Source organism: Epinephelus lanceolatus, chromosome 16 (assembly GCF_041903045.1).
Source record: "Epinephelus lanceolatus isolate andai-2023 chromosome 16, ASM4190304v1, whole genome shotgun sequence".
Taxonomy (NCBI): Eukaryota; Metazoa; Chordata; class Actinopteri; order Perciformes; family Serranidae; genus Epinephelus; species Epinephelus lanceolatus.
This window is the reverse complement of record NC_135749.1, coordinates 32,370,116-32,387,735: the sequence shown is the minus strand read 5'-3', so window position 1 is coordinate 32,387,735 and position 17,620 is coordinate 32,370,116. Positions and strand designations below refer to the sequence as shown.

Genomic DNA, 17,620 nt, shown 5'->3' with positions numbered 1-17,620 from the left:
GGCATTATACACATTATCTCAAAGGCAATTAAGTAGTTGTTGTGGGAATGTTATTCTTACATTGTTATTTGTGAAATAAATTTAAAACTGTATGCGATAATAGAAACATGTTTTCCCCCTGTGTTTCTATTCATTATTCATTACCTTTTTTGCTTTTTTTTTATTTGGTTTGGCACATTTTTGGGATGCTATGTTGTAGAAGCATTTAAAAAAATGGTCTTTTATGGTTGTCTGATAGTTGCTCTATTACAGACTTCAAAGAAATGTACTTAAGTCATGGGAGAATTCGTTATGTGGTGGGTTGTATATTATGTCTACCTGCAGTGGTGTGGTGGCCAGCAGCTCACACAGCTGCAGCAGCAGGGTGCCCGGGCTACTCTCATTCACTGCCAGGTAGATGACGTTGGCCTGACCTGATGGCGTCATCACCGTCTCCCCAACGAGGGCCGCCAGCGACAGGGATGTTGAGAAGGAGGAGGAAAACGAGGCCATCCCTGCTGCTCCTTCCAATGAAGCTGTATCCGTTACTCCTCTTCCTCCTCCTCCGCTTCCTCCTGCTCCCAGACCGTTTCCCTGACCGGGAACCTGCCCCGGCCCGGGCCCCGTCCCCGACTCGCCGACCCCCGCGCCTCCCACCACCGCCGTCTCCGGGAGCAGGGAGGAGCCCGAGTGGACCACAGCGATGTTGACCCCACCCGAGTCCCTCTCTCTCTCCCGGGGCCGCAGCAGCAGGGGGGGCGAGGGGCGCACGGGCCCCGTGCAGGCCAGGACAGCCAACAGCAGTGAGAGGGCGGGCCTTGGGGCCACCATGGGGTAAGGGGAGGGCCAGTGGCAGCTGTCAGATGGGGTTTGGCAGGTGAGGCCAGGTGGGATTTAGGGGGTTTGGGATAGTGGGTGACGTCTGTGAGGAAGGGAGAGAGGGAGGAGAGGAGGGGGGGTGGGGTGGGGGGTCGGCGGCTCACAGAGCTTCACCTGATGAGGAGAGGAGACCCTGGAGAGAAGGGAGAGGAGAAAGTGATTTAAAAACTGTCATCATTCTGCCATCATACTTCTACTCTAACCATAAGACAAATCTGTTGTACACAGTATGAGTGTAAGTGTTATCTTGAGTTATGAAGCGCTTATTCTCCAGTAAACAATGTAGATAAATGACGCACACTGCACCTACTCATCCTTGTATTTATTCATCCTCCTCTAACTTCCTGTAAGTCTGTAAACCTCATACTGTTTACATTGCTAATAATTAAAATGCTGTTGACATTTAGGATTTAAAAGGGCAACATTAAAAACTGACAGATTTGTCAGAGCAGTTCAAAAACTCCAGTGTGATTAATTTTTATCAACAAAGATGTTGCCTGCATCAAAATGAGGATCTTGCGGATTACTACTTTAAATATGTTGATGATGTTGTAAATATTAAAAGGATTTGAAGTCTGTAGAGGGGCATAGTAGCTATTGTCTTTGAAATCTTACCTGGGTAACACAATTCAACTTCAAAAAAAACTATTAAATCTGAAAAATCTGGTTTTTCCCTAAAAACTTTCAACACAGTTTGAATATGCATTCAGGGGAAAAATTCAGAGAATATAGATGTCTGGACAAGATTCTCAATATGGAGTTGGTTGAGCTGGCAGCTAGCAGCTAACGTAGCTAACTTTATAAACAGTGCTAAACAACAGCAACAGTGTTGACAAGGTTAAAGGTGTTAACCAGGGGGCAGCCCATGAATGTAAAAAGAAAACTGGATGTAGCTTTAGAGGCGTGGCCCCATTAATTCCAATAGAAGTTAAACAGTTGCTGCAGTTGCCGATGCCAAAAAGGTTTGACCTCCCAGGTGTGAAATTAACCAGATCTTCAACATCATTGAGCCTATAGAGCAGGCACAAGACGTCCACCAATGGAGCATGCTACTTCTTGTTAGCCCTCCGCTAACTTGAATGGGGATGAAAGGATTTACTCATGCAGCTCTTGCAGACTTTCAAAATGTTATTGAACTAAATGGATCAAATCCCTAAAGTGAAAATAGTCATTTTGCGTGGGTTGTGACGCTCAAAAGATTGTATCCACTGATATACAGACTTCTCTTTCCCAATATGTCTGTAGGAATGTCTTTTCTTCACACAACAGATCGGAAAGTTCATAATAATAGCTACTTAGTCCACAGTTTGGCCATTACGTGACATTACTGGCACATGACCTAGGAGCCTGAGGGAACTGGGGTGGTTGCTAAGCTTCTGCAATGATGCTGTCCGGATATCAACAGTAACCACTGCATGAATGCAGTGCAAAGTGGCAGCAGTGAGCTAGCCAGTGGAGTACACGCATGCAACAACATGCACACACAGCTGGACCGGCATACAGCAACAAACCACAGAAAAGCTTGGATTACAACACACACAGAGGTAGCACTACTTCATTCTCTGTTTAATATGCCATTACTTCACTATATCTTTATATAGCAAATAGTGGGTTGCTGCTATATTAATACTCTGAATGTCACATACAGAACCTTTAAGCAACCTTTACATACTGTTGTTTGTCAGGTAACAAAACCTAGCTGAATACGTTGTTTTATTGTGCGTCTGTGGTGTACGCTAAATTACCCTAATAAATACAAAGTTCATCTGGATGATCTTGGATAAAGTGCAAGTGAGGTTAGCTTGTTGGAGCTAATATGTTAGCACAAACTGCAGTGCCTCCAATGGTCACTTGAAGCTGGCTCCAAAAGCAAGTCATCATAGAACTTTATGTTAAAATGCCGAACTTCACAGCAGAAATTAACATGTTATTAAGGCTTAAAGTTACATATAGTTAAGAGTGGGGCTGCTTTGAGTGACAGACTGTCTGTGAGGCATCACCATGAGTCAGATAGACCCCTTGCTTCACCACAGCTCTACCCTCTTGTCCAAATATGGGCAGTGACAGCCAAAATGCTAAACTCGAGACTTCAAAACAGGAACCCACAATCCAATGGGTGACATCACAGTGGCTTTGTCCATTATTTTAACACTCTTATTGTTTCACAGATTTTAATACATCATTCATACTCAAATGTCACTGTTCGATTTGAATATGTTATTCATCTCAAACAAGCCTGGTGATAAACTGCACAAAAATATACTTGGAAACTGGTGCCATTAGCCACTTTAAACTGCTAGTGTGTAGTATGGAATTCAGACACAGCAAGTGTTTCTGATTCAGAAAAAGCCAGCAGAAGGAGAAAAAAAGCACATATGCGGGTCAAGTCATTTCCTTCAAGACTGGAAGTCCGGAAAAGTGGTTCTCATTTCTAACAAATTTAGTTTTTTCCACAATCCAGCACAGACTGGAGTCTGTCACAGCATGCCAGCATGTGGACGAACCCAGAGGAACAGGCAAGAACACAACCTCAGGGAATAAATGGTGAGTACAAGCGGAATAAAGAAGCGAGAAAGACCAGCAGGTGACGAAGGGATAGAAGATGAGGCGAAGGGATCGAGGGAGGGAGAGAGGATTAGATAGAAGAGCGTGGATTCAGCTGCAGTGGGAGGACAGATGCAGTGTGTGTTTGTACGGGAGAGCAAAAGGGTACAAAATGAGACCTGCATATGTATGAGAGTGAGAAGGAAAGAGAGGAGTGATTGTAAGGAAGTGTGTTTTTGTGCAGCAGAGACAAAAAAAAGAAAAAGCATTGCATCTGAATCTGAACAATGAGACGCTGCAGCATGCTAGTGTATAATAGTTCCCAATAATGGAAAGCAATCTGTGCCTTTTTTGACATAATGACCTTAATGTTTTGAGTGAGTTTACAATAAATAAAAATCACCTCTTAGAAATTTCAGCAGGAAATTATCTTCACAGCTGCCCGTCAGCTCTGTATTGTTCCACAGAAATCCAGTTGGGAAATTATAATTCTTATTTTCATATTTCACACAGCTGGTTGCTTATAATCATGCAACTGCTTATGCTTTTCACTTGCTGTACTTTACAGCCAAAGTTAAATGGCAGCAGAATGTGTAGCTTTGTCTTAATTTAATTATTTAAATTGTCACTGTCCTGTCACAGATTTCTCCGCTGCGATGGGCATAAACTACAGTATAACTACTGGGAGAGAAAAAAGTCAGAAATGTATGATGTCATTTCCCCATTTTTTAACTGTTTATTGTTAACATAGATTGGATTCAGAAATTGACAGCATATTTCTTTAGATTGCAGGTGTTGCTGAAATTCTTTACTCTGTTCATATTGTCACTGGCAGGCAGCTGGTGTTTACTGCGATGGCACTACCACTCAGTTGTTTCCTGACACACCTTCACAATATGTGCATACATGAGGGACGGCTGTGGATAAAATGTAGTGTGGCTCGTCCACTAATAGGAAGATCATCAGTTCGTCCAGCCTGCATGTCAAAGTATCCTTTGGCAAGATACTTGGGCTGTTCCATCAGTGTGTGAGTGTGTGTGAGTGTGTGTGAATGGTTACTGAGTAGCAGGTGGCACCATGTAGCCTCTGCCACCAGTGAGTGACTGTGTGTGTGAATGGGGGAAAGTGACATGTAGTATAAACGCGCTTTGAGTGGTTGTTATCATGTTATAGCCTCCAGAATAATATAATTCTTTTTTTAAATGGCCGTTCACCTCTAAGGTACTCCAAGAGCGCAACCTGACAAGGAACACGTCTCTGTTTTAGGCAGCTACAGTAGCCTAGAGGGTTACACACATTCTCACATTTGGAAGCACTCACACCAACACCTATTGACTGAGAAGTTCTGGGTTAAGCATCTTGCTTGAGGGCACCTCAAACAAACTTGTTGAGGAGTGGAGAGAGTTGGGTTTCGATTTAATGTTACAGTACTTTGATAACACCGACTACAATATGTGCAGCTCTGTTAAGGGTTGCTGTGTATACGTAAGTAGCAGAACAGATATCACCCTGCAGCAGGTCATCTAACAATGTTTATACTTAAGTGTCTCTGATCATCATCATCATCATCATCATCATCATCATCATCATCATCATTCCCTTGCACCCTCAGTTAGACTGGGGTTAGGTGGTGATTTACCCTAGATGTATCCATCCTGTCAATCGAAGGAAAAACCATACCAGAGACTTGATTAGATCTGACAGCCAAAACAGATGACCTGGGTCTAAACATACAGTACATTTAAGCTAACTTGACATTATCAAACATGAATTTACTAATTGGTGAAGCAGAAAATGTATAAGTATATAGTATATCTCAAAGCTGAAAGTGCCAATGTATGTTGTGGCTCTTTGCAGTGAGTGGTCACGGAAATGGTGTTTGAACAATATTATAAGTAACACTTGGGTCAGAGAATTTGTGTCACAGAATTTACCATTCATACCAAATGTCTATAGACATATATTTTAAATAATGACATTGAATTTTAGTTAAAGAGGCAACAGATAGCATCTTTTCCTAAATATATCATTATGAAAATAATGTGGGTTGCACGGGGTAGTGGCCGCAGTAAAATCAGACTATCAGCGTTTACATAGGTTACTTGGTGGCTGTGCAATAAGCTTCTGCCACCGGTGCCGAAATTTTGCGGCAGGAAACGCGTCATGTATTGTGAAACTGGTCGGTCAGCCAATCAGGGACTGGAGTGAGTCCTTATGAGGAGTTGGGCATGAGATAGTTGAGTCACGAGCACAATGGCAGACGGACAAAGTTTGGAGATAAGTGAAAAACGGCCTAGCACAAGAAAACTGAGGAGGCAAAGAAGAGCAAAAAGGAGAGTGATAAAAGAAGAGGAAAAACAAGAGTAAACCTCAGTCAGACGTTCAAGAGATGGAGGGAGCTCCGTGACCAAAGAGGCTTCAAAACCGATGTCCAGCTAGCTTTCTTTCTGATGGATCAGTAAGTAACACGGCTAAATGTTAGCTAGACGAGAGAGGACTGTACTGTACTGGCTGCTAGTTCATTCCTAGCTGGCCAGCATCGCAAATTGCCACAACCAGGGACCGGGTAGCGAGTGTTGGTCGGCTGACATCCTTGTTGCCATTCTATGGCAGCCCTCGGACCAGTGGCGGCTGCTGGTCTTTCAAAGAGGGGAAGCTCACTTTAAGTTTACATCATAAAAGTTGTCATAGTGTAGCGACGCAGTAACTTATAAAAGGAGCATTTAATTGAAGCTTTTTTTTTTCAACCACACTCATGCCATAGAACCACAGCAAAACACACCTCAAAGATTTTCAGATGGGTGAAAAGAACTGTTACTTTTCCCCACCCTTTGCACCAAATCAATCTGAGGTGTTGATCTGCCCTGCTATTTAACTCTAAGTTTCTCCTCGTAAAGAAGACTATCAAATGGCTTCGCCAAAATACGGTCGACAATATTCAAATTGTCTGCCATTATGTGCAGCTTGCTAGCTCGCTCGCTAGCTGGGGCTGCTGCGCGAGGCTAGTGTGACCACCTGTGAGTGCTTTGGGACGGTGGAGGGGCTCACAGCAGCACCCGCTGCTCGTTGGGGACAGTAACTGCAGAGCGACAGAAGTCAGAGTCTCCAAACACGAGTACAGTCTCCATTAACACTAGAAAAAGATGCTAGATTTGTCGCTAGTTGTTTTTAACAAAGAAAAAGTCACTAAGAGGATTGGAAAAGTCTCCAGATCAACTCGGAACAACGGAATGAAACTTGAAATCTGCTCTGGTGGTGGTTTATATTTCAAGATCGCTGATTCGCTCATTTTGCTGTCAATCAAAAAGGGATTCAGCCTCAGACAGATCATCCAATCATCATGCAGAAGCCCAGCGTCCAGGCCAGCCGAGGCCAGCCCACTGCCCTATAGACCCCCAGAGACGCTGAGCGTCCGATGGGCGGGACAAAACTGAGCATTTACCCAATGACTGTCTAGTTTCGCTGCAGTGGAACAACCCACTCTATGCTTCCCCATTGAAGTCTTTGGACGCTGAGATTCAGTGACCTGATAAGTAGCTGATTCTGAACAAAAGCTGAACGCGTTCTAACGCATATTTAGTCAATGAAATGTAAACACAACAGTACAAATTTGACCACTTATTTTTTTGGACATTTTAGGGGAAGCTGAGCTTTCCTTGCAGTCTTAGAGCAATCGCCACTGCCTCGGTCAGTATAAAGTATACTGTCGCATGGGACACCAAAAGTCAGTTGAGTTACTTAATAACAACTAGCGTGCTAGTATGTGTAGCATGCTATGCTTGTGACGTCTGTCACAAACAATCAACTATAGTAACAACAGTACTTATTTTGAGCCAAACCATGATGTTTTTCTGAACCTAACCACGTGCTGTGTTTTTTTTCTCTAACCTACATCGTGAGTTTATTTGGAAAAAGACTGTAAGCATGTAATGAGCAGAACATGTACATTTTCCTGTGAAAACAGAAGTTTATTTTGAAAAAACACAATTCATGTGTGTAAGACTGTCGTGCAGTCCCCGGGCTCCCAAAACTGACACAGTAGGGGTACCTACAGTGTCATATTTTGACGTGTAGGGCCATGAACCACAGGTCAGTATTTGACAAACTGGGAGTAAGCAGGGGTGTAGTGGAGGGTATATGCGGGTATTTGGGGTATAGCCAAAAAAGCCATTGACGTATATAGAGGGGTACACCCACTTCCTCCTCAGTAACCCACCCATCTACCAAATAGTACACACACCTCATCAACTACCACTACACCACTGGGAGTAATAATGTGTTGGCCACGTAGCTGGTAAATGAGAGTAATTGGAAAGATGTAGATGAAAGCACAACTCCACTGTTCTGCTAGCACCAAATCTCTGCTCCATGTGTGATTTCATCTCTTCTGCTACTACTATAGTGAGGTCATGGACACAATGTGGCCACATGGGTAGTAAAACTAATTTCATTCTAACACACAATAATTCATCACAACGATTATGTAAAAACCAGCCTGATGACATGTCACATCATATGTTAGAAAAGATTCAACTGCTGGAAGATGCGATAACATAACATTATCCAAATACAATATTTACAAACACCCATTGCATAGCTGTCACGTTTATTGCAAGATATTTTATCTGAACAGCTTGTCCATTAGCAGTCCCAAAGAAGCTCTTTGTCTCTGAATCTCTTATCTTGTATTATTTTATCACTGTGCGAAAGCGGGTGGTTCAGAAACCTTTTGCACAGTTGAAAGAAACCACTCAGCTTTGACAGAAATTGCTCAATTGTACTGAAACAGAACACTGAGTGCCAGAACAATAAAACAATGGCACAAGTTAAAGCAAATATTACAGTACTAATCTTAGTGTCTCAGCAGATGGCTCATATGATATTCTACCAAGGTACAGATAAAAAAAAAATTTGAACTTTATGATCACCTTTCTCTAAATATTAAAGGCACAGTTCACCCAGGAATCAAAATGTCAAATTTTTCATCCTACCTGTAGTACTCTTTATCATGTTTTGGTGTGAGCTGGAGAGTGCTGGCATTATCGGCTGTGGAGATGTCTGCCTTCTCTCCAGTATGATGGAACAAAATGGCACTTGGCTTATGGTGCTTAAAGCACCAATAAACACATTTGAAAAACTCAACAGCAATGTCTCTTTCAAGAAATCATGACCCCGTTACTCAACATAATCCACAGACCTGGAAGTAAGCACTTTCATGTAGGACCTATTTTCTTTCTAACCAGCCACACTCACCAACTTTATCATATCGCAGAAGGAAGCATGCAGCAACTTCTAGCACATCTCGCATCACTGAGCTAGCTAATGTTACAGCTCAGTCGAGAAGGATGGCATTAATGTTTACTTTTCACATTGTCAAGAACACAAGCCTCTCATTCATGAGTAGAGGCACACTTCCTTATGCATGGTGGTGGGTGTAGTTTAGTAGAAAGAAAGTAGTTCCTGCATGAAACTGCTCACAACATCAGTGAATTATTTTGAGTAACTGGGTCATGATCTCTGGAAAGAGACATTGCGTTTGACATTTTCAAATATATTTTTTGGCGCTTTGAGCACCACAAGCTGAGTGCCATCTAGTTCCATTTTAGTGACAGCAGACATCTTTATGACCGATATCTCCAACACTCAGCAACTCACACAAAAATAATCTACATTGATAAATATAACTACAGGTGAGAGGAAAAATATGAATTTTCAATTCTGGGGTGAACTGTCCCTCTATTGTGCCTTCCACTGATGCCTCCAATAGTGCATTATTGGACTGCTCAGATTTCTGAGTGCCAGCAAAATGAGAGCAGTCTCTTTAACAGAAAAATTCTATTACACTTTTAAATACCATCAGTCTTATATGTTCAATACTTCTCAGGAGCTTGGTGTTGTGATTTCCTTTTGTGTGTATGCACTTTCCCCTCAGATAAACTCTTCTCAGTCAGTGATTTCATCACTTTCCTGGAGCACATTTCATCAACCTCGAGAAAAGGTTTGAAACTTCTTTGTTGTTTTCAGCTTTTGTCTGTTGTGTTATTTGGGGGTAATACAGCGATGATTCTGCTCTATTAAAGCTACTGTTGAGAGAGAAATTGGGATCTCTAGCACCAAAGTAAAACCTGACTCTTGTGCAATTTTTGCAGTGATGGAAAAGGCAGAATTGTAGGGGATCATGGAAATAAATTACAGTTGCAGAAAGAGCCATGTGACATTCTCAAATGGTTGAAATAACTGAGGCAGAAGTGAGTCACAGTCATTGCTAACATATAATATGTAGAGGATGAAAATCCAAGACCTTCAACTGCAGTCCAGCTTAAGGTATAGATTCCATGGTTGTAGACTTTTCTAGCTAAATTCCTGTGAAGATTTGATGATGTTCTGATGAAGATGCAATAATTTGTTGTTACATACAGTACATCCAGTGAACTACCTTTCCACTGCCAAGCAACTGCAATCCAATCGCTAGAAATACTTTGACATTGTACGTTCCGCCAAAACCATCATTACATTTGGAAGTTATTATGTAGCAGATACAAACTGCTGAACTTTATGTTTCAGTAACATTCTGATTAAAGGGATAGTGCGACCAAAAAGTGAAAATTCACCCATTATCTACTCACCCATATGCCGAGGGAGGCTCAGGTGAAGTTTTAGAGTCCTCACAACACTTGTGGAGAGGAGGTAGCAACACAACTCCACCTAATGGAGGCTTACAGCGCCCCAGATTAAAACGTCCAAAATCACATAACTGAAACCACAAAATATCTCCATACTGCTCGTCCGTAGTGATCCAAGTTCAAATTACATTTTTCCAAACAACTTTTTATGTCGGGGCTTCAGGACACTTGGATCACTACGGACGAGCAGTATGGAGATATTTTGTGGTTTCAGTTATGTGATTTTGGACGTTTTAATCTGGGGCACCATAAGCCTCCATTTGGTGGAGTTGTGTTGCTACACCCTCTCCCCTTGGATCTCCACAAGTGTTGTGAGGACTCTAAAACTTCACCTGAGCCTCCATCAGCATATGGATGAGTAGATAATGGGTGAATTTAAATTTTTTGGTGCACTATCCCTTTAACATGTGGTTAGGTTTGGTTATGGTAAGGAAAAAATAATCTTTTGGCTTAAAAAACTCTGTGTCTCGGTACAATGAACCACTTTTGGTGACATAATCCTGAATGGAAACACATTGATGTCTGGGTAAAAACAACCGCTTATCATCATCCCTAGTGGAAATGCAGCAATGTCTCTGTACAAGACAAATGGTTTTCATGCCACTATCCTGACAGGAAACACTTGGTAAAAAAAAAAAAAAGTAACTAATTTTCAAGCCATTATCCCAGCTGAAAGCGCAGGGATGTCTCAGTAAGAAAAAACAGGTGCTTTTCATGGCACGATTCTCATTGGAAACACAGTGACAGGTCGCTAAAAACATCCACATTTGTGGGCTAAAAAAGTGCTGGACAGACATGACTCACTAAAGACACAAACGCTTTTGTTATTTTCTGGTGTCCAACAGTGCCTTGCAACTTGGTCACACCATCCACCATCCTATCCACCTCCTGATGACAAACTCATTTACTATATTACTTTAATGACATTGATATGATCACTCCATCAACAAACTATTTTCAAAGAATAATGAGAAGATGAAGTATATGAAATGTTTATACTCCACATGGTCTGCTTCTGATGTGATTCTGTGTTTCAGGGCCTGCAAAACAAGAAGCACCTTCTAAAGACATCATTTCCTTTGTGAACAACTGAACCATCGCATTAAAACAAGAAGAAAATAGCATTTTCAATCATGCAGACTTGACCTACTTACAGAATGTAAGAGCTCTATTAATGCAGAGACAGAATATAGTAAATAAAAGTGTACAGTACAGTACGTTCCATCTCAGTGGCCATTTCGAGATACTCCACTCAAGCATCATATTGGCTTTGCTTCTCTCTGTGGATTAGCATTTAATAAACTCATAAATAGCTTAATGAAACCAAAGAACATATGATTGCTATGTAAACCAAGGTCTTTCATGTGTAACAAGCATATAGCATAGATAATAATTGAAAGTATGTAATTGCTCCAAACTGGTGCAAGAATTCCAGAAGCTATGCAGCTGCAGGCTTCTGGCTCAGGCTTGACGCAATGCAAACAGGCAATTGAAGCATTTGCTTGCATGCTGGAGTACTAAAGACAACAAAAACAAGAGACGGATCTGAATTCTGTAATTCCCAGAAGTGCTTCACTGGCCAGTTTACTGTTGCTGGGGAACGTGGATGGAGAGGCACACCTTGAGGTTGCTGAATTCCTGATCGCCTTGGAGGTAGACTGTGTAAAGAAGTAAATTCTGGATTGTCAGGGGACCTAGTATCAAGACTGGCACTATAGGCACTTTCTCCCATTCAGCACAACATACCTGAATATTTCATACATGAAACAGACTGATGGTCAAAAACCTAAAAAATGACTGCATTACAGGCTAAAGGCATGCAAGCCCCAGTGGTTTTGGCAAAACATGAAAACCCCAACAGGTTGAATGTATTTCTACATTTAGACACAACTGTTAGATCAGAAATTATGACAAGAATGCAAGTGCTACCTGAGATTTTAAGTTCAAAGCCATGTCCTCCATCATTAAAAGGAAGTTTGGGTATTTAAGGCAAGTTTATGTCTGAATTGGATTTTTTTTTTACATGGAAAAACTGTTATTGGTGTAATTGAAAAGAATTCTTCAGTTTGACCATCTCTTTCTGGAAAAAAAAAAAACGCAGAACTAAATTGCAAATATTGCAGGAGTAACTTGAATTGAACTGTGAACTCTTGCGACTGCAGAATTGCAGATTAATCATTGGACTAAGATGTTGGTGGTCTAAAGCTTGAATGGAGAGCTTTGCTGGTCTGGCCTGATGGGCTGAAGTTACTGCATGAAGGTCAGAAAGGCTTTATTGTGCTAAAACACTTCCATGATTTTGTTATAGAGCCCAAGAGCACTCTAAACGCTCTCTATCTCAAAATTTTCTCCTGAATGACTTCTGATGCTTTGGTATTTTTAGGTCACTACAAGCAATATGAAACAATTCAGAGGGTTACCAACAAACCTCAGAGAGAGCACTGTAATTAAATATCAGAAACACATAATATCAGTCAACTATTGTAAAGAAATATAAAGTTTGTACCAATGTTTCCATGTCTCCAGTGTCAGAATCACTATGGATAAAAATGTAATAAAGGCTGAAGGGTGCAATAAAAACCTGCATGTGAATCATACATGTTATGCTACATAGCCTTAATACCAGCCATTAGTCATGTTGTTGGCCTTGGCTGTACCATCAGTGCAGGCTCAAGCTGTTGACACTAATCAGCCTTGGATACATAGAGTATGTGAAGCAGTCTGAGGGCCTCAGGCTGCCAAACAGCAGAGCCAGACAGCTGGTAAGGTACTGGCACCGTCTCAGCCTTCAGAGGTAGGATGTCCATTTGGAGGAAACGGTAAATGCAACCAAGACTGTTCACATATTATTTAAATGTCTGTTTGCCTGGTACTGAAAGGCCTTTTAGATTACACACTGCAAAGACAGTAATGGGTGCAGCACAACAACCCAGTTGAGAGCAATGTGTCTGTTTTGTACGTTTCTACAAACCATGTATTCTGTAGATTTGTGCAGTACTTTGTAGTGGATTTGACAGTTAGGTTCAGGCACAAAAACACACTTGGTAATGGTTGGGAAAAGGTCATGTTTTGGCTTAAAACACTCATCTTTGGTGGCTCAAACACTGCTGGGAGATGCTCTAATGTGTTGGTGAACAATACCCATGTTCCATAACTCAAACTCAGCTGAAAAATGCTGCGATGATTCAGTGAAAAACATCCAGATTCTGTGGCTCAAACGGCACTGAAAGACACTGTGATGTAAGGGTAAAGAAATTCCAGGTTTGGTGGCGCAAACACCACCAGTGGACTGTGCGATGTGTTGGTAAAAAACATCCAAGTCAGTGGGTCAAACACCACCAGGTGATACTGGGATATTTTGGTAAAGAACATCCAGATCTGGTGGCTCAAACACAGCTGAGAAACACTGCTGGGCAATGCCACTATATGTCAGTCAATCACCCAATTTCCATGGCTCATACACTACTGGACAATGCTGTGATGTGTTGGTGAAACCCACTCAAGTTCCATGGTTCAAAAACCAGAAATGCTGCAATGTTTCTGTAAAAAACATGTAGGTTTGGTGGCTCAAATGCCGATGGGAAATGCTATGACATGCCACTAAAAACACCCAGGCTCGTTGCCACAAACACTGGTGGCAAGGATGCGAAGAATTGGGGAAAAAAGGTGTTGTCGGTCTCAAACAGTAGTCTGCAGTTGTCTACAGGTTGACAGGTGTCTTGCCTAGGTGACACACCATCTACCATTCCCTCCACCTTCAGATGACAAAGTCATTTGAAGGATAGTAATTTGATACATATAAAACGTGCAACATTTCCTTTTCGCAACTGGGCTGAGCAAACTCACCTATGCTCAGTTCATTTCTAGGCTTTTTTTTATCATATAAAGTTGTCCACAACATTAAAGGAAAGTGGTGTGTCCCGTCAGATTTTAGGAAAGGAAATCTTTTTTTGTAAATAAAACCTATTTTTAGCTGATATTGCCACTTTGATTAATGATGATAAAGGTTGTTATCTTTTTCTCCAATCTTCATAAATGTTCTAGTTAGGTTTCCTTCATAATCTTGCTGCTGCAGTGACCCACTTTCCCATCAGCATCATTAAAATCTCATCTTGTTTTATGTCATCTTATCTTTTCACAGGACAAGATTATCTTCTCTGTATCGATTAAAGTTAACATGTGTGCCGCAGAGTGTTTGTGTGTCTGTTAGTGAAGGGAGAAATGCAGAACTATTGAAAAAGATTTTCTCCCTTCTAGTGGCCTATTTAAGTAGCAGAAGTGGCTTTCACCGAGCCCAAACCTGTCTTTATACAGAGTTGGTAATTATTTACCCCTGCCTGCAACATCCCATGGGTGTACCTTTTTCTACAAATCCCTTTTTGGGTGTTTATCTTTCTTAAAAGTACAGGCTGTATATAAATGTGGGACTATGAATGGACCAGTACATTGTGCACTGTCAAACACAACCACTGAATGAAATAACACAGCAGCAAACAAGAAAGTGTGAAACTCAGTTTACACATTGTTAAATTTTCCTGCCATGTAGAAAACAAATATTAGTGTTGTTTGTAGGCTAAACACCACAGACTATACAAAAATAATGAACAAGGCCACCATCACGTCACCCATTTGTTTGTGGACTCATGTTTTGACGCCTCGGGTTTGGCTTCTTCTTGGATTTTGGAGCCAGAAGTGACTATATTTAGATGCCAGCCAACCACTAACACTATAGCCATCCAAGAACATGCTAGCACTATTCAGCCACAAAAGCTTTTTTTTTGGTAAACTAGCTTGCTAACTGTTAGCTAGGGGTCTCACACAACAGCTGACTATCATAACCACCAGTCGGCTGTGTATCATTTCCACGATCAAAGTTTCCATGTCTGTGTGTCGGTGAGGGTCTGTTTTAGTTTGGAAGAAATAAATATTACTTTCTACCTATGTTGGCAAGGGTAGACACAGACCCGTTTTGTGGCTGCATGGACTGTACGCAAAGCAAGTGCGCCAACTGCGCATGCTCCAGTATCTTGTTCCAAACTTCGGTCCAGTCAAAAACACTGCAGTCAAGCCAGTGATAGTGAAGTGAAGTGAAGTTAGTTTTAAGTTGGATACTTGACATTCAGTCTTCATTTCCCTTTTAGCCAATGTTTGCAGTGGGAGGATGGTGAGCTCACCTCCTAACCCTCCCGTTAACTGCTGGGGGCTGAAGCGGACCCTCAATTGTACTACTATGAAGACAACCGGGTGCACATCTGCGTGACGGCACATTCTATGGGTTCTTCCGTGGTTTTAGCAAGGTGCGGTAATAAAGCAGTGCAATGCCTTAACAGCACATATGCAGCTGGTGGCACTGTGGATAGTTGTTGTTGACAAATCATGAGTTAAGATGGTCTTCTGACAACCAAAGTTGGTCATAACTTTGGTTAGTGTTGAACACTGATTTGTTTTAACAATCATTTTCTATGACATGCCGTAGTAAATTAACAGAATTTAGGCAAGGAAAAACTTCTGCCATCCCTACAAGAAAGATGCAGAGTGTGCACACAATTTGACAATCATTGGACCTGGCAAATACAGCAGATTCTAAATTTCAGCAGCGAGAGCATTGTATCGGTCAGCACAACCATGGCCTATACAAACACAGACAAGACAGACAAACAGACATAAGACAGAGAACTGATGAATGTCATTAATGCTTACATAAAACAATAGTGTGAACCTTACTGTCCATGCAGGCAATTATTTGTCAACTACAAAAGCTCCCAGGACTTTTGGTCTGAAGGCCAATGTTTGTCGTGTTAGCTTACAGTTACATGGTTGCTACCACTGGCTGTAAGATTACACTCCATTTAAACAGCCTTCCTGGCTCTTACCATTACATTAAGCAGTGCACCTGTGCATTAAAATGGAGCGGACCCTGTATCTCCAGCTCAGACAAGCCTGCTGAGGTTTTAGTCCAACATGGCTCATTTGTAAACAGGCTCTCTGAGCAGGCTATTTCACTTAGCCCCAGCTGGATCCCACCTACACAAGTTAATCCTTTGCTGGTTGTATTTGAGACCTGTTTGATCATTAATAACATTGATCATTGTTATTGGGTGAAAAATATGATATATGAACTCAATGAACTAGTTGACTCCTTTTTGACAATGATGAATACTGAAGTGCAGCAGCTGTGAATTCCATGCAGTGACTTACGAGATGATGACACAGTTTATTCAAAAGATGTATTTGTACAGTCAGCTCAGGTTTCATAACACTCTGCAAACAGTTACTACTCCAGCAGAGCAGAGTTAGATGACGGTGAGTGATGCAACACAGCTAATATGATAGCTTCTTCTGGTTTGGACAGTCTGGCACTGTCAATATGGTTTGTTAATGTCTGTGTTGCAAATTACCTTGTCAAAGCTTACTAAAGCTGAACCCAATAAGAAAGATTTGCACATATTTTCTTCACCCCAGCAGGCAGATCTGTTGAGCTCTACAATTATTTTAAAATGCATTACTTTTATTCTGAAATATGTTGCTTTGAATGCTGGTGTGACCAGAGTTTACTACTGGAATGTTGGCCATGAATGGTATCAGAAATGATGTTTGATCAAATTAAAATCGTAATGGTTATAACTGTTGCTAAGCTAATAAATGAAATAAGCCGTTGAAGAAGATGTTTAATGATCCTCAATCAAAACCAGCGTGTAAATTCTGAGATGAACAGCTGCGGTGGCAGCGAATGTGTCAAAGTCTGCATGTGTATTAAGCTGTTGTTGGAAAAACAAAATTCACCCTACGCAAACACCCTCCGGACGGCTGAGAACAAGAAACACTGTCAAACGGCTGCTTGTGGAGTAGATGCTGGAGCATATTGTGAGTTTAGCACGTTGCTGTGCTGGTGAGATGGATTTTTTTTTTTCTCTGCTTGTGTGAAGGCTGCTAATGCATGATTGATCATCAATCAGTATTCTGCTGCCTGAGACACAGGGGGACGCACCAGACCTGGAGCATTTGAAACATCTGCAACAGTGAAGAAGTAAATACTGAATCCTTTGTAGAGACTGTCAAAGCACATACATTTAAATGCAATCAATTCACTGTATAAACAGCTATGCCCAACAAAGCTTTACAGGTGCACATGGTTGATTCTTTTCTGTTCTTGCATTTGATGGCGTGTGTTTGTGCTTATAGGAGTATGTGCATGTAGGAAGTGTGATTCGTGAGGGCAAAAGGAAATAATGTCCACCATCAACAGTCCCTCAACAACAAAGACAGTGTTTATAGATGTCGGAGAAAAAGAAAGAAAGGGAGACATAAAAAAGGAATGGAATGAAACCAGATGGATAGCAGGGGGAACACGAGGGATGGCGATATGTAGAAATGCAGTGGCGGAGATATTTCTCTAGACGGGGGGTGGATGATGTCAGGGCAGAAGGGAGCGGTCGGGAGTCTACACTACGATCAATCAACATCAATTTAGGTCAGCTTACCCACAAAGCCGAGTACAGTACACATCACGGGGAGCTTTGAGCCTCCTGCTCGGA

General features: G+C 41.6%; 1 protein-coding gene across 1 annotated transcript in view; it reads right to left on the bottom strand.

Moving 5' to 3' along the window:
- The window catches only part of grin2da (glutamate receptor, ionotropic, N-methyl D-aspartate 2D, a), a 408,220-nt gene that overhangs the window by 262,181 nt on the left and 128,419 nt on the right, over positions 1–17,620 (bottom strand). Inside the window, exon 2 of the mRNA XM_033636162.2 lies at positions 319–991. Within this exon, the coding sequence (XP_033492053.1) occupies positions 319–810 (492 nt within the window). The 5' untranslated portion in view covers positions 811–991. The remainder of the gene's footprint in view (positions 1–318; positions 992–17,620) is intronic.